General features: G+C 38.8%; 2 protein-coding genes across 3 annotated transcripts; both read left to right on the forward strand.

The window, feature by feature from the left end:
- The first annotated feature begins 1,147 nt into the window (after positions 1 to 1,147).
- On the forward strand, positions 1,148 to 9,174 carry kera (keratocan). Of its 2 annotated transcripts, none has more exons than XM_052118669.1 (3): positions 1,148 to 1,369; positions 6,224 to 7,098; positions 7,335 to 9,174. In XM_052118669.1, the coding sequence occupies exons 1-3, from the start codon at positions 1,209 to 1,211 to the stop codon at positions 7,502 to 7,504; spliced, it is 1,206 nt and encodes a 401-aa protein (XP_051974629.1). In that variant the 5' UTR covers positions 1,148 to 1,208; the 3' UTR covers positions 7,505 to 9,174. The 2 variants fall into 2 exon arrangements, with proteins under 2 accessions (XP_051974629.1, XP_051974630.1); XM_052118670.1 differs by lacking the exon at positions 1,148 to 1,369 and adding an exon at positions 4,967 to 5,090.
- A 734-nt stretch (positions 9,175 to 9,908) lies between these two features.
- epyc (epiphycan) lies at positions 9,909 to 25,933 on the forward strand. Its single transcript, XM_052118667.1, has 10 exons — positions 9,909 to 10,098; positions 13,761 to 13,923; positions 19,648 to 19,867; positions 20,114 to 20,335; positions 20,617 to 21,303; positions 21,692 to 21,787; positions 22,123 to 22,281; positions 24,950 to 25,152; positions 25,359 to 25,454; positions 25,763 to 25,933. The coding sequence occupies exons 2-10, from the start codon at positions 13,765 to 13,767 to the stop codon at positions 25,931 to 25,933; spliced, it is 2,013 nt and encodes a 670-aa protein (XP_051974627.1). The 5' UTR covers positions 9,909 to 10,098; positions 13,761 to 13,764.
- Positions 25,934 to 26,457: the final 524 nt, after the last annotated feature.

Below are 26,457 nucleotides of genomic sequence, written 5' to 3' on the forward strand. Positions count from 1 at the left end.
AGTTGTAGTGGATATGTGAGTGTAGATCCCCTCATGTTCACACAGGTGTCCTAGCAATGTTGCCACAGGTGTAGTTCATCACATTAACTATGGACATGTTCCACTAATGTCTGACTACTAGAAAGAGTCCAAACACTTTTTGGGGTCTTTATAAAACTTTATTAGAATGTGGTGAGTGGAAAAGAATTATACAATTAAGGTCCAATCTATCTGAGGACACAGAGACTTAATATAGGTATCTAATATATATATATATATATATATATATATATATATATATATATATATATATATATATATATATATATAATATCTATTGTCTATATGAATATCTCCATTCATTATATTATATCCCCATCAAGGCATTAATCTAATGGCATAAGTATCTGCAGTGCAAGACACTGAGAAGTTGCATACAATTTGTGGACCTTTCGAGGACACCCAAATATCTGGAGATCTCACAAAGTGTGTTCCCCTTTTTCTATGTGCAACAGGACGTTAATCAGTGTCCTTCCCAAATCAAAGAGCTTCTATTTCCCTCTTTCCACTTCTTCATCCTAATGTGTCTAAAACAGAATCCAGATGTTGAAACAGATGTCGCCTGGTAACTATGTAAAGGGTTACTTCCCTTTTATTTATTGAAAAGCTATGCACAGCTCAGGGAGATACAATTAAAGAAAAAGAGAGAGATCCATGGTACTACTGGAAATGTTACAATATTGTGGCTTCCACCAATTTTTGCATTCCATCTTAATCGCACCTTTCATTCCACCTTTCACAGGTCAGGACTAGTCTTCACCAGAGGCTCCACCAGTGCAAAATAACAGTAAGATGATGTGCGTTGCCTCAGGGTGGCTAGGTTTAACAGGGTGTAAAAACATCCCTCAAATCACGAGATAGTGAGGGATGGAGATGAAAAGTCCATTGATCTAGCAGCCCAGAAAGAGTTATATCTCTAAGCCACCTGTAAATATGTTTGGATGGTGTCACATCTGTACCAGGGTCCCCCTCCTCCCCAGGCACCAACTCAAGAAAAAAGTGCTGTGCTTGCAATAAGTCTCCAATGAATGCATGCAAATGGCAACTCCACTCGCATCTTCCAAACATTTGCACGCCCTCCTATTCAACGCGACCAGCTGATGTCAAAGGTTTGGCCTTGGGGAAGTTACTCAACAGACAATAGAAATATACTAAGACTCTGTCTTTTGATGCATGTCCATGCCAGAAAGAAAGTGAGAGAAACTGCAGATTGGACTCAAACTTGCAAGGAGAACGAGAGGACCGAGAGACTGACTACAGCCCGAAAACCAGGCACTGCACCTCCACCTGTGCAAACAGGCAACATCAGCTCTATGACTGTGATACGCAGGTAATGTTTTTTGTACTGCATTCTCACTTTTATGTTTTTGTTAAGTGGCTTTTATACAATAAGAAGTGGGGTGGATGAATGGAGCTCATTGGTTTGCATGGAATTTGTTTAATTTAAAATGTTTTTCTTTATTATTATTATATTGCCTTTTCACTGTCTTCCATTTCTGTCATTCTCTGCAGGTTTTCATGTAAAATAATGGTTAGTAGGACCTTTCAATTGTAATTTCCTGCATGTAAATGATCTAAAACTTGAATCTGGTCTATGTAGTGGTAGCCAGGAATGAGCTAGTTTGAGCTACTTGCAAGAGTTATGATACAGTGTGCACTGAAAAACTGCACATTTAATAAGTTGTTCTCTTAAGTTGTATAAAACAAATCCTTATAAACATAACCGCATAGGGTGAAAGACTGGAATTGTGGACATTTAAGACTGAACTCCACTATTAAACAGACTTAGACCTAAACATTTAGCATAGTACAACCATGTGTAAATAACATAACTGCCTTGAGACTCAAAGCCCCAAATGGGAAATGAATGTTCTTGCGAGCATGTGTTTTCTTTTTGGTGTACCATAGAAGGTCAGGTGCGGTCTCGACCATCTTTTCATTTCTCACTAGTCATCACTTTTATCAAAGAACCTGAGCTATGAAGAGCCTACATTAAATGTACTATAAAGATTTTTTTCGTTATTCCATTTCATTGTGATTAACCTATTATAATTATTTTATGGCCACAATGGATTAGTTATGTTTTTGCAAAACAATCTCAGAGTACAAGTTTTAGTGCTGACTGGGGTGTCATGAACTTGAGTATTTGACAGTTAGCATTATTGCTAAGCAGATTAGCTTAGGGCCACTTGCAGCCTACAGCCGAGCCAGCTGCAAAAAATGTCTCCAACATCTGTCTAATTACCCGTGATTGCAATCTTTGAGCACTAAGTGCATTTAATTCATGAGCTCCCCTTGTGGCATGGTTAAATACTGCTTTGTTTACTTCATCTAACCATCAAAGACACTGAATGCCAATTTTATTAATTTTTTTGTCATTTTGCTTCTTAAGAAAATGTATCTTGTTTGAAGGATGTTTAGATATTTTAACTAGAAAACAAAACAAGAATTTTTTTTTGCAGTGTAGCAAAGTAAGATAACACGCTGTAAAGGAGTTCAATGGGAAGGAGGAGGCGAGAACCGGCTTGGCAATATAAATCATATTTTTAATGATAAACTTAAAAGACAAACACACACATGATGGACATGTCCGTAAACGATCTCTCTCTCGTCGCACCACCATCTGCCATTGGCCTTTATCCCTCTCGGAGGCTTAATTAGCCTGATAAGGGTCCCTCCGCCCTGCCACACACGCTCTATTGTTATATAGGTGTAAACATCCATTGTAAGTACTGCTGCTAGATATTAATTGCTGCCCTGAGAATTACCTCTTGTCATGTACTGTATTTCACAGCCTGACTCTCATAGCCACATTGTGGCGTAGACCTTGAAGCAGACGTCTTCAGTGTTTAGAGCTCCTAAGGCTTCCTCTGAATAATAGGTTTTGAATTCTGTAATTGGATTAGGTTGGTGTTTGTACTTTTTGACCTGCAAGCCAAAGACACTGGTTCTAACATAGAGCTGCACCTTCCTAGACACGAGATGCTGGATAATAGACTGGATTATAGGCGATCATAGATTAGAACTGGAGGAGCCAATTACAGCGGATTACAACGGCACAGTAAGGTGTTGTTTCCGTCAAAAGAATTGAGAACAAGCAATGACAAAAAAAGATCAACCCTTGGCAGACAAACAAGGCACCATATGTGGCTACCTGTGCCAAGTTAATCTTTGCTTATGAATCCAGACTAGTGTCATCCTGGGGACTCAACTTTTTGTTGATGCATTGTGGTGGCATGATCAATGATTGTGTATAGTGGGCCACCGATATATCGCAGAGGCTGATAAATCGGCCGATATTCTGACTTTTTTAATTATCGGCATCAGCTGATAATTTTCCAACTGAGACATTTAAACTGTGGAAGATGCTGCGGGAGAGAGAGATCGTTTACGGGCATGTCCGTCATGTGTGTGTTTTTGTCTTTCCTTTAAGTTTATCATTAAAACTATTATTTATTTTGTCAAAAGACAAAAACACACACATGACGGACATGCCCGTAAATGATCTCTCTCTCCCGCACCATCTTCCACAGTCGGCCCTTATCCCTCTCGGAGGCTTGATTAGCCTAATAAGGGACCGGGTGTGTAGAATCACGACCCGGCCCCGCCCTCCGCCCTGCCACAAAGAGTTTTTTTGTTTTTTCAGCAAATTTTTGTTTGTTAATTACTAAATAAAATTGTGTGATATATCGGCATTGTATCGGACTATTGGCCACCCTGCTCTCTGGATATCAGCATCGGCCATTAAAAAACCCACATCGGTCGACCACTAATTGTGTACATCAAATACCAAACATTTGAAGATATTTTTTATTACTGATTTTGCATCTACTGTAAGCATCTATGCACAAATATATGAGGCCACTTGTCATTTTCAAGTCCTGATTAGAATGACAGAAATTAGTGTAATAAATGAGCAAAGCCAAACTTAGGGGAGCAGGGATGTTTAAATTATATTTTTCTGACACTGAACTCAAAGTACTTTACACTGTGAATAGGGGGGTTCTCCTCAACCAACACCAGTGTGCAGCATCCACCTGGATGATGCAACAGCATAGTCATAGTCCACACACCAGCTATTGGTGGAGAGGAGAGAGTAGAGTCAATTGGGGATTATTAGGAGGCCATGATTGATTGAGATGGCCAATGGGAGAAATTTAGCCAGGACACAAGGGCTACAACCCTACTCTTTATAAGATGTGCTCTAGGATTTTTAATGACCACAGAGAGTCAGGACCTCAGTTTAACATCTCATCTGAAGGACAATGGCTATTTACAGTATAGTGTCCCCATCACTATACTGGGGCATTGGACCCCCACACAGACCACTCTCTAATACCTCTTTCAGCAGCAATCTTATGTTTCCCCCAGAGGTCTCCCATTCAGGTACTGACCAGGCTCAACGCTGCTTAGCTTCAGTGGGCAACCAGTCTTGAGCTACAGGTTGATAAGGCAGCTGACAATGAAGAATAAGTGAGTGGATGGATGGATGGATGGATGGATGGATGGATGGATGGATGGATGGATGGATGGATGGATGGATGGATGGATGGATGGATGGATATGAAAAAAGTCATGCATTTGCTTGATTGAACTTCAAAATGTAAAACATCAAGCTCAAAAGACCAAATTACTTGACATAATTTTCCACAAACTCTGAGAAATCATGCCAAATCTGAGTCCAAGACTGTTTCCTAAAAAGATGCAACAACATACAGGTGTTGGTGTGAGGAAGGATAAGGAAGATGATGAAGGATGCAGCATGGTATATAGGCCTGTATTAACCTGATTATAACTGGGCCATGTCTTATTTTGTCCAAGACACCAGTTTAAGCCTAGTCCATCCCCATGGGATTATGACTCTAAATCTCAGGAGGCTGTGATTGGCAGACATGTGTCTGTCTGTGAAGGGATCATGAAATGCTATTGACACTACAAATAGAGGCTGGAGGGGACAAAGTAGCTCAGAGTCAAGACATCTGAAACCATAGCAAACCATCAAAGAGACACAGTAGTGCACATTTGATTGAGAATCTCTAGGGAAGACAAAGGTAAGTCTCAAACTAGCAGCATTTTTTTTTAATGATTGTGTGCACTTTTGGAAAGGAAACTGTGTGTTTCTTTCACATCAATGGAGGTCCTCTGTACTTTGTATTTAATCTTTTGTAGATTTGAAGGAATTTTGTGATGAATCTATCTTGATTCTAACACAGATGTGCACTCTGCCCTGTTATAAAGTCCAGCATATGCGTTTGGATGCAGTTGTAGTTCTTTGGCTTTGCAAAGGTCAGAGTGTTGATGTGGAGATCATTATTTAAAAGTATATATTACTTTGAGAGATCTCAACAGTTGATGCTGGCTCAACCTGACTTGATCATGAGGTATCCAGGGATTCGTTTTGATCCTCTCTGGTTCAATCCGAGATTGTTGCCTATAAAAAATGACCTATATACAGATACTTGGAGCTCAGGAACAAAAATTTAAACCAGATGAGAGAGAAAGCTAAGCTTTCAAGCCAAGAGAAATATGTGGATGTCAGCAAACAAAATTTAGAGCTATAATAATTGTTAATTGAAGGTATCAAATATCTTTAATAATCCAAGTGTTGGTACAAGCCCTTCCATATTTGGCACACCTGGTTGTATTCAGAAGAAGTCAGACATTGACATCCCTGAATGTTTGTGTGTGTGACAAAGTCCAAGATGTTACTGTCTTCTGAATGGAGTATGAGTAATTTCATGTCAATCTTAAGGCAATTAAAATTGACCTGGCAGTGTATTCTGAGTTTAAGAGGATTACTCCGCAGAAGACCCAGACACAGGGAATGATAGTGTTAGCCAAAGGATGTCCCTGATGTTTTTTTCTCAATTAGTTTATCCACTTAGTGAGAAATGTAAGGTGGATGTGTCACTATTCTAAACATGTCAAAAGATGAAAGACTCATGAGAAGTGTTGTGAATCTTCACACTAGATGACTCTGACGCAGATTAATTATGATTAATCAAATCTAGTCAAATTAAGCTAATTATGTTGACTCAAAAAAGCCAACATATTTTTCTACACTTTAGGCCTATTAGGATTTCCCAGAATCTCTAAACAAAGACCAAAATTATTAAATATAACTCCTCCTAGAGCTTTCTTGACAGCCTATTTTATTATCTTTTCTGTCTCTATTATTTTGTAGGTTGAACCTAACCATGGCATGGCTCATGGTTGCATTTGCGACCCTACTTTTGGCCACTCAAGTTAGTTCTCAGGAAATGCCCTACGAGCATCTGATGTCTCAGCTCCAAGAATGTCCAAAAGAATGCCGTTGCCCTCCTAGCTTCCCTAACGCTGTTTACTGTGACAACAAAGGCCTGAAACGCATACCTGTCCTCCCTCCCTACACTTTCTACCTGTATCTCCAAAATAACCTCATTGATGTCCTCTCGGCTGACGCGCTGCGCAATGCCACACAACTAAGGTGGATCAACCTCAACCGCAACAAAATCACAAGCGAGGGCTTGGAGGTTGATGCTCTTAGGGCCATGACCAACCTTGTACATCTCTACATGGAAGACAACTTGCTGACTTCCATTCCATCTCCTCTGCCTACCAGCCTAGAGCAGCTGCGACTCTCCCGGAACAGAATCTCCAAGATCCCTGCTGGTGTCTTCTCTGGGATGGAGCATCTCACCTTGCTGGATTTACAAAGCAACAAGCTTCAGGATGATGCAGTAACTGAGGTCAGCCTGAAAGGTCTCAGCAACTTGGTCCAAATCAACTTGGCGAAGAATCAGCTAAACAACATGCCCCTCGGCTTACCACCCACAACTTCACAGATCTTCCTGGACAGCAACAACATTGAGAAGATATCTGCTGATTATTTCAAGGGTCTTCCAAAGGTGTTGTCTCTAAGGCTCAATAGGAATAAGCTAGGCAATGGAGGGATCCCAAAAAACGTGTTTAATCTTTCCAGCATCCTGGATCTACAGCTGTCTCACAACCAGCTTACTGAGGTGCCCATCATCTCCACTGGCCTGGAGCACCTACATCTGGATCACAACAAGATCAAGAGTAAGTCCACAACGAAAGTTCTGATCATGCACATGGATAGTTTTATGTAGTTTTCTTTACTGCATTTAATTAATTAATTAATACAAATTTATTTTGGAAAAAATATCAAATGCCTGATATTTTTACATCTAAGTGTTCATACTATTGCCCCATTCAGGATTAAAGTCGAACTAAATTGTTGTGTGTGTCTTTGACTATGATCAGTAAAATGTGTAATTTTTCTGTCATGTCCATAGGTGTGAATGGATCTAACATATGTCCAGCTCCCGCAGGGGGCCTTGATCACTACTTTGATGAGAGGGGTCCTCGTCTCCGCTACCTACGCCTCGATGGTAATGAGATCAAACCACCTATTCCACAAGATCTGATGATGTGTTTCCGTCTCCTCAGGGCTGTTGTCATATAAAGGACTTATACCTGCTGGATACTTCTGTCCATTGCATCAACCAGAACTAAAACACTTGAAAAGGACAATTTGAAAGTCTAAGATTAAATATTGAACTCTATAAGTACCCTGCTCAAAAGACCAGCTTAGACCAGCATGAATTTCCATGAATTATCCTTTGCTGGTCTCTTCAGTGGACCTAAGATGTATGAGACTAGTTCTAATGTGTATTAGATGGTTTCTCAAGTGGCTGTATTTTAAAACCACTGTGCCTTCCTTTAATTTATACATATGGAAAACTAGTAAGCCTACTCTCTGGGAAACATTATCTGTTAAATATTATATATACTAAAGAAATAATTGTCCTGATATCCAAGTTATTTCCTCTGTGTAGAAGTGATTTAATTTAGAATAAATCTGCTTCATCATATGTTATAATACCCCAAAACCAGTTTACCTCTCCACACTATTCTGGGGTGTTTTTGGACAGCAAAGTTGGTGTCTTTTGTCTCAAAATGTAGTCAAAATTGGCTTTGTAGTGAACGTAGTACATAGTGGTGGTGTATTATATTTAATCCATGGTTACTCTCGTCGCAACAGCAGTAACAGAGTTTGAAAATAGATCAACTATATAGATTGTAATTTTTTTCTTGCCTATGTGTCATACATTCACACTTCTTCATTGCAATTTACAACTATTACTTTGTTTCTTTTAAAGCTGTGAGATCATATGCACAGTTAGAGCATTTATTTTCAGAGAAAAACATCTTTGTACGATCAGTATTGTCAAGCTTGTTGCTAAAGTTGTTAATTCCTGATGACTCTGTGGAATGTTGTAACCTATGTGTTCTCCATAGTGGCCAGTAGGGGAGCTAGTTACGTTGACTTTGTAACGTGTAGACAGGCAACGGCGAAGCCTGAAGATGAAGATGATGGTGTGAACCTAATTGCAGCTTTATTTACAGTGAAAACAAAAGCATGGTCTAAACAAAGACTAGACTAGACCTGAACATTACAATAAGGACAATGGCAAACATGAGGGCTGAAATACACAAGGACTATCACGGTTAACAAGACACAGCCGGGGAGCAATCAAGACAGGAATCAGGAATAGTGACAAGCATGAACCAAACACTAACCTTCAAAATCAAAGTCCAACATAACTAGTGCCCCTACTGGCCGCTAGGGAGAACACATACATTACACATGTACTGATAATTTATGTAGTGTTTTATATGATTTCAACTGATCGAGCACAAAAATTTCATATATTGTCATTTATTTTGAGAGAAGCATCCATTTTGGGAAAGCATTGACTGTTTTACTAATTCTTATACTCAGCAGTGACAATCTACCAGTGGACATTCTAGACTAATTTTAAGATTTATTTTTCTCTAAAGTCTCAGATAATGTGAATATTGTTTTTAACACACGACTTTGATCAAATTTTCTTTTTATTTTCTTCATTTAACACTGCAACCATCTTGGTAGAGAACTTTACAAAAAATGTATTTCACTAACTGTGAGAACCATTCAGACGGTGCTTTGTCAGAGGTACAATTCAAGATGTGATACTTTTGTTTGATTTTCTTGATTAAACTGGCTTCAGTGGTCCAGCATTGTCTTGTGAGGTTTCACAATTAATTTCTCAAAATTTCTAAATAACACCAAACAGGGCTTATGGGAGAAACTATGGTAGAGAGACCGCATCAAACTTGGTGAATGAGTCAAGACACATACCTCTGTGTCCGCTGTACCTCTGATTTTCTAGCACCGCAGTTTGTAGCTGTCATTGGCCATAAGAGAGCAACAAGTTGTTCAGTTCGGTTCTGAACACACCAATGAGCCCTAGTCTTAGCCTCTGTCCTTAACCAAGTAAAGATGGATTGATTTCATATGACTCAGCAGAAATATGAGTACTGAGAGACAGAGCAAAATAGTTTGAGGCCTGTAAAAGCATCCCAACGAACATGAAGAAGGCACTTGTATGGCACTTCCTGGAAGTGAGCAGGTTCCTTCTGCAGTGCAGAGGGAGCGTATGTCTGAGTTTCAGTGTTCAGTGCTGAGTTCTGGAACAGAATAGAGGCCTTTTCTCCCTCTCAGTCCTACGCTAACAGAGGAGTCTCACAGAAGGCCCATTGTGTGCCAGGGCCCTGGAATATCCCTACATGAAAGCAGAGTACACCTCATGCTCACCTCAGGAAAAGGAAGACAAATATCTCAAATTTAGGATTAAATAACTTATGTGTCTCTACGGGGGGAAAAAAAAGTTGGTTGTTATGGATTAAAGGATTTTCGCTGTTGGGGGCCAGTCAGTGTGCAAATTGTGTGTCAATAGCAGGTTCTCCTTCAGTGTGTGAGTGTGTGTATGGGGTGGGTACTTCTGTAGAAGTGACCAAAAGCCAATTTCTCACTTTTCTCAGTCTCACTTCTTACATGCACACACACGGGCAGGTAGTGCACACGGGTCCTGGAGTGCGTGCACACATACACACACAGTTATACACTCACTTCTCAAAGCCACAGTGAGTGACCCCTTGCATTTGGCCAGGCCCACCAGCCCTCTGTCTGTCCGACCTGAAGAACCAGACCAGTTGGGAAAGGAGTAGAAAGAGGTAAGGGTTTTATGCGCTTCTAAATGCTAGTGCTATGCAATGACTAGACCGAAGGGCTTTCCCTTCTGCTTTTAGGTTCAGCTACTTTGGTACTTGGCCACTGGGGCTAAAGTTCACTTGTTAGTCTAAAATGCACTTTAATGACAGTACTGAGGCTTTAACTGATATTTTTTTGGTCTTGTGGATTGCTGGCTCAATGATAAAATACATATTTGGTTCCTGCACTAATACTTGATGATCCTCATGTAATATTATTTGAAATATTGATTAAGCCATATTATCTGACCTGTTTGGTAATGATGTAATTTCATGTGCATTCTGTAATTTGGTGCATTTTTCCATTGCATGGTTTTCTAGGGTTTGTGATTTGGGTTCAGTCTTTGGATGTGAGGATGTTGCCTTTTGATATAATTCTTATTTTGCTATCTGATTATAAATGTTGGTCTTTTAGCTCTGCCAATAAAGATAAAAGTGATTGAATGTGCAGGTAATGGAATAGACGCTTGATTTCTGATACACTGAATCAACATGTTCAGGAATAGAATTGTATTTTACATTATGTTTCAACTGAAGCATCTTTCATCTGTAATAAATTATGATATTATATATTTTTGCATTTTGAAACTGGTATATGTGTAAGACCTAAAACGTATTGAAAGTGACATTGAATCCAGAAGGACTTTTGGCAAAATTGGAATCACCACCAGAGAAGAAGACATTTTAAAATCAATAAGCATGTGGAATGCTGGTGGATTGAGCCAAAAACAACATTAGGACTGCTACTTCACACACACACACACACACACACACACACACACACTCACACGGGGTCTGCACACTGCAAACACTGCCGGGAGTATGTAAAAGCAGAGCTCTGTTTGCAGTATAGTCCCTCTTTCACTTTTTCCCTCCTGAGTTTGAAGCTGTCAGGCACTGGTACACTGAAGCTTTACTGAGGGCCGATTTTCATTCATAGATAGAGACTGAACTAGTTTTTCGACTCTCAAGTGAAATGGCAGTGCAAGATTCTAATTGATATCATGCCTATAGAATTTGTATTCATGGTGTAATGTGATAGCATGAGATGATTGGCTGTCAGAAACCCACAGGGAAAGGATTTATGCCAAAAAATGCAGTGGTTTCTAGAGAGCAACTATGCCCAAAATATCCCTTCACTGAGAGTTGAACGTGAATATGTGTGTGTGTGTGTGTGTGAGAGAGAGAGAGAGAGAGAGAGAGAGAGAGAGAGAGAGAGAGAGAGAGAGAGCATAGCTCACAGCCATACTGTCCACAAACCTCGGAGGAATTTCGAGCTTCAGTGCGGAGCGACACTCATAAAGGAGCTCTGTCAGAGTTTTCTCGCGCTCTTTCTTGCCTGGTTCACTCCGTCTTGCCCTGAGGACCAGAACCTCATCTGCAATCTCTGCCCAAGAAGCTTCCTTGCTCCACTCGGTCATCGCTTTCCTCTTAGCCCCTTTTATCCATCAAAAGCCTTTTTATAGCCCCCTATCCTGTTCCCTGCTTAGTTCAAATCCCCATGATAATAATACACACTGTTCGGAAAACTGTTTGATATGTTAAGGGTGAGATCAAAAAGATGAGGAAGAGTGGGAGAATTCATAATACGCTTTCGTAACATTTTACTTATTTATTGTAGACACCAATAGAGATAGTCATGTTGGTTATTGATCCTGTTAGGGGCCATTCACCCTGAAACTTGCATTCAAAAAGCAAGATGTAACACTATGAATGGAGCCGAATGCAGGTGTCTCGAAACACGCTTTTAACAGTTAAGGTTCTTTTTAATTTGACACGGCATATACAAAACACAGAAAACCTGCATGAAATGCAGAAAAACAACGAGACTTGGCTCAGTGGTCAAAGTCCATCTGTGCATGTTTACATTGGAGTACAACTGAAAATAGTGCTGATGGTACTTATGATACTGAACTGTGTGAAAAAACCACACCATGGTGAATGTTAATTTCCTTTACAATAGAAGTCTAACTTGATGAGCATGGATATATGGTAGATAATCTATCTATGTTAAAGCAAGAATGACACAGTTCCTGTAAGTGTTATGGAAATTTTCCCACAATGTGTGCTATTTACAAAATTGTTAAAATCTTTTAGCAATTTAAAAGAAACTCTTTTGTGACATCAGCCATATCACCTCTGACCTTCCAACTTTAACACACAAAGCAGTCATTGAGTGCATTCAAGATGGCTGCTGAGTTAGGTGGTTACTTCTTGCGGAGACTAATTAGCCCAAGACAGAGCACTTGTAGTAAAATTAATAGGGAAAATTGGAAGGCCTAATATATCAAGGCTATCACACCTTACAGTTAAAAGAGCCAATCTCCTTTTAGATACAGACATCATCTGTCAGTCAACTTGAGAATGTGCATGCGCATTAGCCGGGCAAGCCTGAAAAATAGCACTTTTTAGCTTGATATGAGCTATAGAAGTACTATTTATGATACCATTGTTGTCAGATTTAACTGCTGATTTGAAATATGTAATTTGTTGTAAACTTGACCAAGATTTCGTTCCTTCTTCATTGAAGCAGACTGGAGCTGTACTTTTATGCCACGTGTATAGATAGATAATAGTTGCCTATAAGTGTTCCCAAGATGGCCGCCGAGTGACTTGCCTTGAAAGGGACTTTGCTTCTTGGCTCTTGCAAGTGAGCTAAAGACTTCAGAGGCCAAGCTGGCCTCAAGTTTCAGTGCTTTTGGCTGTCTGCACCTTGTTAATGAATACTGAATTCTCCAACCTCAGAAATGTGTGCCCTACAGAGCAAAAGTCAGTATACCATAGAGAACTATGCAGCGACCCAGGTAACAATTGACTATTGGTTGGGGAAAAAAATTTATTTTGTTCAATCTTGTCATCTTTCATGTGATATATGAACCTCAAAAATGAATTTAGATGTTCATACCAAAATAAAAGGAGCAACTTTGACATGGTTGTGCAGAAGTGGCCATGATTTCAGAGAAGCATATTTGAGATGGGTTCCACCGCAGCCAATCAAAGCAAGACTACTCTATATGGCTGTGGCGTTCTTGCCATTAGCTTCTTTCTGGAGAGACTCGGGTCACCGATTTCTGTGATAGTACGATACATATTCCATTGATGAAAACCCCCTCAGAAAAAGGACTGACCATAGTAAGCCTCTAATTACAGCATATAAAAAAACTGTCCAATGATTGATTTATTCTTAAATTATCAAAATAAAAGAAAATCTGGATTGATTTATTTGACATATGCTTTGCTAAATGGGTAACTGACATACGTAAAATAATTTTGGTGTGACATGCTATACTCCACCTAAAACCATTTTAAACAGCATCTTGCTATTTATTTTATTATACTTATTGTACATGCAGCTTTTATTACTTTTATTGAATTGTGAGGCTATATAGAGAGTTGTCACACCGGAGGCCCATTTAAAATTAACAAGTGAATGTAAAAGGTGATTAAATGTGTTGAAAATGTCAATGGACACGTTATGCTACCCATTTTGTAGACTAATTAGATTGCTAGTATCTATCCAGCTATCTCTTCACATGAATCATTCCATTCTTTGTCCCTCTTTTATCTGTCCTACATGAACATCATAAGTTCCCATTAGACATTATGTGGTCTGATTCTGTGTCTAGTAGGATGATGGCAATGCAGAAGTTGGTGTGGGGACTTCTGGTCCTGTATGTGGCAGCTGCCCCTCCCCCCAAATACGCCCGGCAAGCTGAACAAGACAACTATGATGTGGATTTGGACAACCAGGATGTCTTCGACTATTTCAATGGAGTTGATGAACCACAGGTGAGTCAGTCTGAATGAAATGAGCCATATCTACAATTTTGTGGCATTTTATTTTCCTCTCAGTTTCAGTTCTAGTATAAGTCTTAGTGGTCATTCCCACAGAACGTGTTTTTGCTTCTTTTTGCGCTGTTTAAAAAAAAAAAAAAAAAAAAAAATTAGATATATATATATATATATATATATTACAGCCGTGCCGATGTAGGGCCATACAGCACGATTGCGAGTGTGATATTGCTTATATACAACAGTTCAATGAACAAGTACATTAAAAAAAAAAATAGGAAAAACTGAGTAGGGTCATAAAAACGCATTTGTGCATGGAACTATTTTCTTACGCAATGAATCAGAATCTGCCGTTGCTGGTTCAAAACAAATTCAAAAAGTTCACTTCAGAATTGTATCATGGCTTGTGCTGTTTCTAACAAGTTATTGGATAAACAAGGATAGACGGCTGGATATGTGTGTGTGTGTGTGTGTGTGTGTGTGTGTGTGTATGTGTGAGCGTGTATTTATCACTTTGTGGGGACCAAATGTCCCCATAAGGATAGTAAAACCCGAAATTTTTGACCTTGTGGGGACATTTTGTCGGTCCCCATGAGGAAAACAACTTATAAATCATACTAAATTATGTTTTTGAAAATGTAAAAATGCAGAAAGTTTTCTGTGAGGGTTAGGTTTAGGGGTAGGGTTAGGTTTAGGGGATAGAATATAAAGTTTGTACAGTATAAAAACCATTATGTCTATGGAAAGTCCCCATAAAACATGGAAACACAACATGTGTGTGTGTGTGTGTGTGTGTGTGTGTGTGTGTGTGTGTGTGTGTGTGTGAGAGAGAGAGAGAGAGAGAGAGAGAGAGAGAGAGAGAGAGAGAGAGAGAGAGAGAGAGCGTGTGCAATCACCTGTTATCACACCCAAGCAGAGATGCTCTCAGATTTCTCAGTGGAAAATAGATGTCCAATCGGGGGTATTCCTCTCTATTTCGTGGTAGAAATCTTGTGGTCCACAAGAGTCATTCACTATAGAAACAGCGATTTCCTCCGCCATTTTAAACAGTATCCAATGTGGAAATTCCGATAAAAGGTAAGCACTTGAGATCTGTAATCATTCAGTCTGTTGTGTCTCTCAGCATGAGCCTTAATCCTGAAGTTGTCCATTTAAAGCTGTATAAAGCTATTTCCTAGCTTTGGTAAGGTATTAGTAATACGAGCGATTACAGAGCGCAGTTCTATGTAAACAATGACTAATGGATTAATTTACGTCACCAACTGTCTCATATTACACACAAAAATTATCTTTTGCCACCACCTGCTGGCTAACATATGTAATTTCAAAAATAAAGCCAGTAACTCCTAACAGATACAGTTTAGTTTAGAACAGCATGGACACAAGCGGAGTGATACACACACAGTGAAGTGTCCGAGTGCTGATGGTGTCACACCATCAGTGCTCATGGAACGTCTCTCGTCCAATCAGATTCGAAGACCGGAACTAACTGTGGTATGTATATATATATATATATTTAATTAAACGTGCTAGATTATTGATTATCCTCTTTATAAAAACATCAGTTTCTTCCAGCCGGTTGAGACTGCTAATGCTCAAGCCTTGAGCTCAGTTCTAATTGTCATGCAGGAACATATTCCAGCAGTTCTACTTTGGGGTGTTTGACAGCTTTTCATCTGCTCTGCTGATCCAAACGTTCCTGTGGATAATTGTATCCAATTATGTCAGTCTTAGTTTTATGATTTTAATTTAGAATGTTTGCAACCCAGCTGCTGTGCTTCAGGGTCGGTCACTGAGGGCATGTGGGCCTGTATTTACTCAGCCTTTCTCTAAGTTCTCATTTGTGCTCTGCATACTGTCATAAAAATCATCAGCATAGCTTCTCTCTGAGATGGAGAATGATAGTGCTTGAGACCCTTTCCTGCATGTTCACAGAATCATTCATCTTGGCACACCACTTTGATGAGAAAAGAATGTGCTAAAAATGTACTGATGCAGAAGCACATGTACATTATTCAGTCTTAGCTATGTTTAAAATAAGTTTCACAAAGTCTGGAATCATTTCATTTATGATGCCTTTTGTGTGTAGATCACTAATACCATAGCGTAATACATACAGAAGCTTCATACAGATATTTAGGGTAAAGATTCATTAAAGGTATAAAATGCATGTGTTCTGATTAAACACACTGAAATTAATAGTTAACTGCCTGAGCCCTCAATATTCAATGTTTACCCCACCAGCACAAGCACCATTATTTGCAGCAAATTAAATTTTTATGAATAAATTGTGTAAGTTAGTTCATGGCATGACTCATCTTCTGGGTTTAAAATGTTGCTATTTTATGGAAATGTAGGATATTTTGTTTAAAGAAGCTTCTCATGTGCAGAGTCTAATTCATTATCACAGATTTATTTATCTCTCTTTTTTAATATAACAAATAACTATTTTAGACATGTCACCAATATGCTGATAATGATAAAATGGAATTGTATTGAAACTGTATTGGCCAACTGAATATTCCACTGGCACATCCGTATGGAAAGAGAGAGGTAGACATTGGGATTTTAACTGTATTCAAGTTTACTCATAAGCAAGAGTTGTACAACACTAGTCATACTTGTACATCTGCCTGTCCATTCATCCATCAAGTCTTATATCTTTCCTTCCATCCATTCATCCATCCATGTTTACTGACTGATTCAGCATCCACCCAGCAAATCTTTTTTGTTATAAGGACACATATTTGTGCGTGCCTGATATTATAATACATTTTGCCCATCTTTACATGCTGAACTGAGTAAAAATGTTGTTGCTATACACACTGGCAAATGCATTGAGGTTGTATGACCAGAAGTTAAGCTGCAGTATGAAGGAATTTATTCCACAACAAATATGATAAAAGTACAAGACAGTGTACAGTTCATCATATTCAGCATGGAAAAAGATGGACTAAAATTATGTTTGATTGACACAAGCCAAGATGGGATTTTAGCAGAATCTTATTGATGCCAAAGAGACTTAACTTGATCCTGATGTGAATGTTATGTATCTAAACCCAGAATTGAAAGCACACTTGTGTGTTACAACACATCTTCCTTGTTTAAGATCCTTTATTTCAGCTCTTTAAGATGTTATAAATGTTTCATATATTGGGAAAATGTTTGTTGTTCCTCTCCCTGTGGTCATTTTTTTTTTACTAAGGAATGCTGTTTCAGAAATAGCCTTAACTTCAATTGATGGTGCAAGTTATTTTAAATGTAAATCATTTTATATAATTTTGTTTGCATTTTAGAGTGCATCTGAGACTCTGAAGATCTGCTCCAGTCTGTTTATAGAGTTGCTCTTTGGGGAAAACTAAACATTTTGATAATGGTAACTTTGGGATTGCAATGATTTTTTTAAATTCCTTGTGTGCGAGTTCTGTTATATGTCCATACACAGTAAGCTTGTGCCTGCACACGTAAGAGTGCTTGTGCATGCATGTTGTGCTTGCCGATCTGTGTTTGTATGTGTAAATGCATGTGTGAGGGTATGATTTGAAGTACTTACTTCAGGGTGTTTGAATGTGGGTCTTCACAGAAATTTTGCTAATGTGACTTGATCTTTTTGGAATGTTTCTGGATGTGTGAATCTTAACCTTGGGAAACATTCTCTAAAGGTTAAATCCCATCAATAAACACATCTGGCCATTTTACAGTTATTTGTTTATTTACTTATTGTTGTTATTATTATTTTTACAAAAAGCATAAGGCTATGTAAAAATGCTGAATGGATGTGAGGCTGAATGCACAAAGCTGTAACTGACTCCGAAACACATTTTTTTCTTCTTCATGTTTCTGGTTAATTTTATGCAATATTCAAGAGCCAATGATCCCAGTCGTTTCTTTAAGCTTTTTGAAAACTTTTCTCTATGTTTCACCATAATTTCCAGAACAAGCTTTTGTGTAATTCTTGATCAACTGTTTCCAAGCTGGTACATTCACAACCTAATGATAAACAATAAATCCAACAACACTTATAATAGTCTGCATTTCCTCCAGATAGTCTACCCTGACATTCTGAGGGTTCTCCCATGACAAATGTGGGTACATTTAAATATTCCCGATAAACAAAACAAAAAGGACTGATTTGTGAGTTGCAGGCCGTAGAATACTTAGGTAAGGACTCCCAAACACTCCTCATTATCTGAAATGTGTCCCCCTGAGGTTTGATGCATGAATAGAAGTATATTATAAGCAAGCCTGTCAAATACTTTTTTCACCAACTCTCACCATCAGTAAATTTAGGCCATATGATTTCACCCCTGATTCTTGACAGAATTTATAGTTTGTCACTTTCAATAATGCACAAGGAACCATTTCACGTCTCAGTAATACTTTTTCTTCTATCCAAAGAGTTTACATTTACCTCACTGTGAGACAAATAATACGGTTGCTCTGAAGTTAATACAGCACTCTTGAAAGAGCTTTGCAAAAATATGGATTTTTCTGCTACCATGTATGTCTTGGTTCCATAGGGACCATTCGGTAGAAGAGCTGCCGCTCACAGATATGAGATGGTGAATGGGTTCACAGCACCCCACCCTGGATTGTAATGGAATTGAGGACAGAAATGTAGATGGAAATCTGTCATGCACATTCCAACAACATTCTCAGTTTTTACTCACAAAATATATGTGGTGTACTTTTGTGCCTTCCAACTTTGGTATTGAATATTCAGTATTATAAAAATCATGCCTTTGAACAATTGGCACGTGTGAGGAAGAGAGTGACTTTTAAAGCTTTGAGTGAATAGGCCTGATACCTGTTAAAGCACCCAATAGCGGAGAACATGCAGGGGTGAATAGGTGAGAATCCCCTATCATATTACCCTCTGAAAGGGAATTGACCTTCTGTTGATTCACACTGCTTCCCAAACCTAAGAAATGCAATTTAAAATGTTAATGTGTCTTCAAGTTTTGTTTTGTTGTTTTTTTACAAACAGCCTTGATAAGGCATAGATTTAAAGGTGCACACAGAGCTAATTTCTTTTAAACAAAGAAATGAATAGTATTTCAAATATGATGTACACTCGCAGATGATGAAGACTTTAGTATATCAGTCTTGGAGAAAAGCTGATTTATTCTAAATATGGTGCTGGATGCACATTCATGAGCATTGTCATGTTAAGATATCAGCAGTCAGATATTACTTCATCTCGAAAGTTCTCTATAATTTGGTGCCTTCACTCATAATAAATGAATCATGGCTGACTACGATTACATTTACATTTATGCATTTGGCAGACGCTTTTATCCAAAGTGACTTAGTGCAATTATTACAGGGACAATCCCCCTGGAGCAACCTGGAGTTAAGTGCCTTGCTCAAGGGCACAGTGGTGGTGGCCGTGGGGTTCAAACCAGCAACCTTCTAATTAACAGCCCTGTGCTTTAGCCACTACGCCACACCACTCCGATTAGCACATAACTAAGATTTTTTGCTCTAAACGTAATGCTGCATCCACACCGCTAGGTATCAGCGCAACATTAACAAAATTATTACAAAGTGTGCCTTTGAATTTTTTTGAAGCATGCTATGCAGATTCTAATCATCAGATCCTCCATGTTTGATTACTCGACCAGTATATTTGGTCACTTCTCAACACCATTTAAACTCTGTTGTGATCTTACAAAACCATATGGGCAGAGTACACTACACTTACCTAAACTCTCCCTGCAGATTGAGGTTGGCACCTTGGGCCCTGATGAGGACATTGACCCTTCGTACGATGCCTCTCTGGAGGAGGAAGAACAGCAGGTGGAGGTGATATATAAAGAAGGACGGGAGGAACGGAGAACAGCTGAAGGGAGAAAGGACAAGGAATTGCCAATAACACCTCAGCTTTTTCCATCAGGCTCTGGGGAGTCAGGGACCCTAATGGGCCCTAATGCCCAGGGAGGTCTGTACCATGCGAACATACACACAAAGACACACTGCTAAACATTATTACCAGCCTGTCAACCATTTCATTGTGCTGCCATTCCATTTAACTGGCAGTCTGATTGGTTAAATGAGTTTTAATCATCCTTTAACCACTTATCATGCATCATCAGTCATCACTCACAGTTTTCACTGAACCAGTCTATATATTTCTAAGTGTCTAATTCTAATAACTGTTCTAACACCTAATCTTGTCTTGAACAAGAGGAGGAGCTTCGTCTGACGCCCATTGACACCCTTCAGATTTCTGGGGACATGTTGAGTTCTGGTGACATGTGTTCTGGAGTTTCTGGGGCTTCTGGAGACTTGCTCAGTGCTTCTGGTTCCATAGGTTCTGGGGCCTCTGGTGACATTTCAGGCTCTGATGACCATGGTTCTGAAGTCTCTGGGCATTCTGGTTTAGAATTAACATTGTTTTCAGGTGGAGGTCAGTACTCTGGACCTGGCATTCTTTATTTATGCTGTATAGATTTTATCTGGGCGCAATTTGTGAAAATGTATGGTCTATACCTGTTACCTTAGTGGGGAGAAGTTTCCTGAGGGGTTTTATTCAAGTAATAATTATCTATATTTTACAACCATTTAACTAGTCTGTATTTTAACATTATCTCATCATCACTGTTAGCATTACTGGCATGCAATCAACTTTCACCTGTTGCTGAGGGGGCACTAATTTCTTTCTTGCCACTTCAACTTGTCTCTCACAAGAGGAGCTCCACCTGACGCCTGAAACCATTCCACAAATGGCCAGACAAGGGGTTCGGGGGATTTTTTATGGGCCTGATCTAGAGACCTTTGGGGTGCCTGATATCTCTGGGGAGTCTGGGGCCTCCGGGATACCTGAGATGTCTGGAGTGTCTGGGGCCTCCGGGATACCTGAGGTGTCTGGAGTGTCTGGGGCCTCCGGGATACCTGAGATGTCTGGAGTGTCTGGGGCCTCCGGGATACCTGAGATGTCTGGAGTGTCTGGGGCCTCCGGGATACCTGAGATGTCTGGAGAGTCTGGGGCCTCTGGGGTACCTGGGGTGTCTGGGGTATCTGGAGAGTCTGGGGCATCTGGGTTACCTGAGGCGTCTGGAGATTCTGGGGTACCTAAGGTGTCTGGGGCCTCTGGGCTGCCTGATGTCTCTGGGGCCTCTGGGCTGCCTGATGTCTCTGGAGAGTCTGGGGCTTCTGGGGTTTCTGGAGAGCCTGGGACCACTGGGGTACCTGAGATCTCCGGAGAGCATATACCCTTTGAGTTTTCTGGAGACAATGAGACCCATGAGGAATCCAGAGAGTTTGTGGACCCAGAGGTTTCTTTGGAGTCTGGAGAGTCTGGGAGCTTAGAGCAGTTTCCGGTGATCGAGGTCCCAGAGGTCACCACTGAAATATTAATTCCTGACCTAGAGGAAGGTCAGTATCATAATTGATACCATAAACCTCCATGATTCTCAGAGCTAGTTTGAGATTTATGACAGAATCTAGCAGTTTATGTAAACCATTACTGGGGTGATTTTTAAGATCAAGATTTAAAACCAACCCAATTTTGTTTCATCCATCAATGCTAGGCTTTATGCATTTACATCAACTGCTATTATTCCTTCTCTGAAACCCATATCCTTCATTTAACAGTATGACATTGGTTAAATGTGTGTTCATTTGCCTTTGTGTGCATTATAACAATAACAATGCATTATAACATCTCAATGTCAATGTAACTCACTGTCTGTCCTGTTCCATTGTTTGCCCGGTATCCATATGCTAATCTGTCCCCTAACACCTTAATGTTGTGTCTAACAAGAGGAGGAGATACTCATAACTACCCTGGCCACTCCCCAGGAGGGGACTGGGGGTGAAATTGGGTCAGGGGTACCTGATATTGACACATATACACCAGGTAAGTATTTCTCCATTCCCAGGATCATTTGAAATTATTGCAGAAGATTTATCCTTAATAGGCTTCTCAAACATAGACTTGTTAAATGCATTACTGGAGATACCTACATATCAATATTTATGAATTACTGTGTATTACTGTATAAGGCATATACTCATTTATGTGATGTTGTCAGACATTGCGGTCCTTTAGTCTTATATTAACTGCTACAAAAGAGCAAAATCTATTTGCCTCTGGTCTCTAAACAGGAAATTGTTGGTGTATATGCTGGTATGGTTTTGTGTTTAATATGTTGTGTTTGTCTTCTGCACGTCACCTGCTGGTTTGGTTGTAAGGTATGGCTACATGTGTGCTGTGTACCTGTCTGGTGGGATCTGTATACTGTGATAACCTGATGTTGGACCGTGTTCCTCCTCTCCCCAAAGAAACCACTCATTTCTATGCCCGCTTCAATAAAATCTCCAGGATTAGCAAGTCTGACTTTGCCAACCTAAGTAAGTGTTCCATTAGAGACAATCAAATTTTAATAATGTTGCAATTCAACACTGAAAATATAATGTGCTAGATATGCTTAAAACTATAGTGCATCATTTTTGCATCCCTCTTTTTAAGAAAATTCCACTCAAAACGTTACATAAAAACCGTAGCTGGCTATGGCCAAATTAATGAGCTTCCATTCAAAAATGTTTACTTAAAATACTGTGCCACGCCAGCTACTACATTTAAGGTTTTTTTAACACGAAGAGTTTCTGTTCACCCAACTATGCATTTTAAGCTCATTTAGCTCAATTGTAAGTGCTATTAGCAGCTTCAAATTCTAGGATCTGTTCATTTACTTTCACTTAACTTTAAAATAAAATGTCCTGAAGAAATATCAGACAAATGGTGAATGTCAAAGGTTTTTATTGTTGTTTACAAATTTACAATCTAACATAGATATTCATGCTCTCCAAGAACCAAAAAACATTCTCAAATACAAAAATAGTAACAAAACATGACGATAAACAAAAAACATAAAATCAAGTGGGCTATGCAGTGACTTCTAAATAAACACAAAGAAATATATGCATGTAGGAGAAAACTCTGATCTAATACTGAAACAAAAATACCAGTAACTGTTTGTATTTATCAATGAAACTATTCATTCAAAAGATCTTTTCAAATTGGCCAGACATTGCCATCATCAAGATCCAACAGCATTTACTGTATGACCTCAAAAAAAGAAAGAAAAAGTGTCAGCTTCTTCGGGTAGCTAATGTGAAAGGCATAACGAAGCCAAAAAGTCAGTGCACTGACCTAAGTTTTGACAAATGTCCCCAGCACATTTTCAAGGACAATCAATGCATCCAGTGGGAAAGGCAACTTTTGCTCTTCCTGCTGCAAAGCATTGATGGTATCTGCTCCTTTCTGTGCTTGGTCAAGCTCCTCTTCCTAAAAGCATAGAAATAATCTTTGTCAAAATGTATATTAACAGTTTCCATTGTATTTATTTGCACAATTAAATATGCTCAAATCAATAATTACAGAGTAAAAAGAAAATAGCAAAATAGCAATTCTCTCATTTACTCACCACTCATGCCATCCCAGATGACTTTCTTCTGTCAAACACAAACAAAGATTTTTAGAAGAATATCTCAGCTCTGTTGGTACATTCAATGCAAGTGAATGGTGGTCAAAAAACACATTAAGGTGGCATAAAAGTAATCCATATGACTCCAGTGGTTAAATCCATGTCTTCAGAAGGGATGTGATAATTGTGGTTGAGAAACAGATCAATATTTAAGTACTTTTTTTACTATCAATCTCCACTTTCACTCTCACATTTGCCTTCTCTTGTTTTGGGGGTCACATTCTTTGTGCATTTCACCACCTTCTGGGCAGGGAGGAAATGTAATATTAAAAATGACTTACATATTGATCTGTTTCTCACCCACACCTATAATTTATCTTCTGAAGACATGGATTAAACCACTGGAGTCATATTCATATCTTTAATGCTGCCTTTATGTGCTTTTTGTACTTTCAAAGTTCTGGTCACCATTCACTTGCATTGTAAGGACCTACAGAGCTGAAATATTCTTCTAAAAATCTTTGTTTGTGTTCAGCAGAAGAAAGTAAGTCATACACATCTGGGATGGTAAACAAGTAAACAATGAGAGAATTTTCATTTGAAGCACACAGCTATTCAACCACTGTACCTAATGCATACATTTATATAGCGGATATGTTAAAATGGTGCTATACAAATATGATTAATGTCATCCAAATTCTTCTTTCTTCAGGGGAACACAAGCAAAGATTTTTGATGGATATATGATGTTTTTGTCCATATAATGCAAGTTAGTGAGGTTAAAAACTTTCAAGATCCATAAAGGCAGAATCAACGTAATCCAGAAGACTTCAGCTAATGTAAACTGTTTTCAATATGTACAATTTCAAGTTTACATTCAACAGTTTAAATTGGTGTAGATATCCGATTAATTTATTGGAACTGCCTATTGTTTGCTGAGTTTGAGGAGGTGTAAGTGAAGGCCCTGAGCAGCAGTTGAAGTGTATTTGCCTGGTGAAAAAATGAGCGGGCTCCTTTATGTTTGTTCCGAATGTAAACATTTACACATCTAATTATCCTCATGTAGACAACCGTTTAATATACTGTAGATATGAAAACAAAACTTGAATATATAGAAAGTTTCACACTATATTTAAAGTCATTTACCCTTGAACTTTTTGGCAAAAGCATTGTTGTCTACAAGCTCTCTTCATCCAAAATGGCAAATAGGCTTAAATTTCAATCACATTCTGCATCCTGTGGTTTCCCATGCACTTCAGATTATTGTCACTTCACTCAAAATAATTAGTTTCTTTATTATTATGAGCACATCATAATCTCAATATAATAAATTAAAGTTGACAGAATTACGTTTTCAGTAAAATCTGTTTATTTTAATGAGCAGTAATTGATGAAGCAAGGAATACATTGTTCAGTGAAGTTAACACTAGTTGATATAGACAAGTTTGCCTTAAGATTTAAAATAATCCGTTTTATTTGATAGCTTGATTTGATCACTTTTGCAACACTTGATAGCTTTAACTTGATGCTAAAGACTTCATGTGATGTTTTGATGGATTTTCCTGAACTTTTGATGTCTTTTGATGTTGAAGATAAACTAAAGAGAATCGATCTGACTAGCAATGGCATATCCCGGATTGATGACGATGCTTTCTTTGGCCTTCCCGCTTTGGAGGACTTGATACTACGGGAGAACAGTATCAGACAATTGCCCGCTCTGCCACCCCAAATGACCCTTATTGATACCTCTCACAACCAGCTGGGCAGCACTGGCATCCAGAGAGAGGCTTTCAAGGTGAATTAAACAATGAGTCAAAATGGAGTTTAATTGCGAAACTAGTCTTTTGCCCATTGTTTGCTAAGTTTTCTGTGCAAAGATATGTAAGGAAAAAGCTGTAAAGTAATATAATGTGTAAAGTACCCTAACCAATTTTGCTTCACCAAATACGCAGGTAAGGATAGTCACAATTTATATTCACAAGGACACGTTTCTGTTTTTAGGATATGCCCGGGCTACTTTACCTCTACTTGACGGACAACTACATAGACCATGTCCCTGTTCCTTTGCCTGACAGTCTGCGCTCCCTGCACCTACAGGTACCTGTACTCCCACCTCACTCGTGCCACCTTGTGGACATCTACAGCATTGCCATCTATGAATAGTTTTTAAGGAGCCAGTTTATATTTAAAAATATATATATTTGGGAACAGCAGGAAAGCTGAACATTTAAAGCTGATTTTAGTGTATGATAAATAATGTGATAACTATATGATTAAAAATTATATTATAAATTATTGATCAATGATAGTGAATATAATAACCCAACAACGGTGTAAGAGTGTGTAACAATGTATATGTTTATCTGCATGCTCCATTTTAAATCATTCTCTGTTTTATCACTCAGAATAACAATGTCCAGATGATACACGAAGACACTTTCTGCAATCCGCATGATTTAAATTACATCCGCAGTGCTCTGGAGGATATTCGCCTGGACGGTAATCCCATCAACCTCAGCAGAACCCCACAAGCCTACATATGTTTGCCACGTATCCCCATTGGTGCTCTTATTTAAGCCGAAAAACACACACACAAATGCACACGCATCAAAACTCTCCTGTGCGTACCTGTTTCTTTTTTTTACACTTTGGGCTCAAGCAAATACTTGAGAATGGCTGTCTTTTAAAATGAATGAATGGCTGTCTTTTAAAACAGGTTTGCATAAATACACAAACACAGATTCGTACTCTCACAGGAGTACTGGTGGACCCTTCTTACTCTACACTGCTTGTATTTCTACCTTTAAGCACAGTACATACAAACGGTTTCAAAGTGTCTCAGCATGTACAGTAGTATGTTAATAATCATATCTGGATTTATGATGTACCAAACACTCATATATACTCACTCATACTGGTCTAGTCAAAAAAAAAAAAAGAGAGAGCTTTCATAAACAATCTCTCCTAAAACACAGAGAACTATGCATCACTCTGGAACAGTAATTTTATTTATCAAATACTAAAGAACCTATCGGGAAAGCAGGATGTCATTAATGTACAAAAGCAAAACTTTCGGTTTTATTGAAAAAGACAAAAAACA

Source organism: Xyrauchen texanus, chromosome 45, assembly GCF_025860055.1.
Source record: "Xyrauchen texanus isolate HMW12.3.18 chromosome 45, RBS_HiC_50CHRs, whole genome shotgun sequence".
Classification (NCBI taxonomy): domain Eukaryota; kingdom Metazoa; phylum Chordata; class Actinopteri; order Cypriniformes; family Catostomidae; genus Xyrauchen; species Xyrauchen texanus.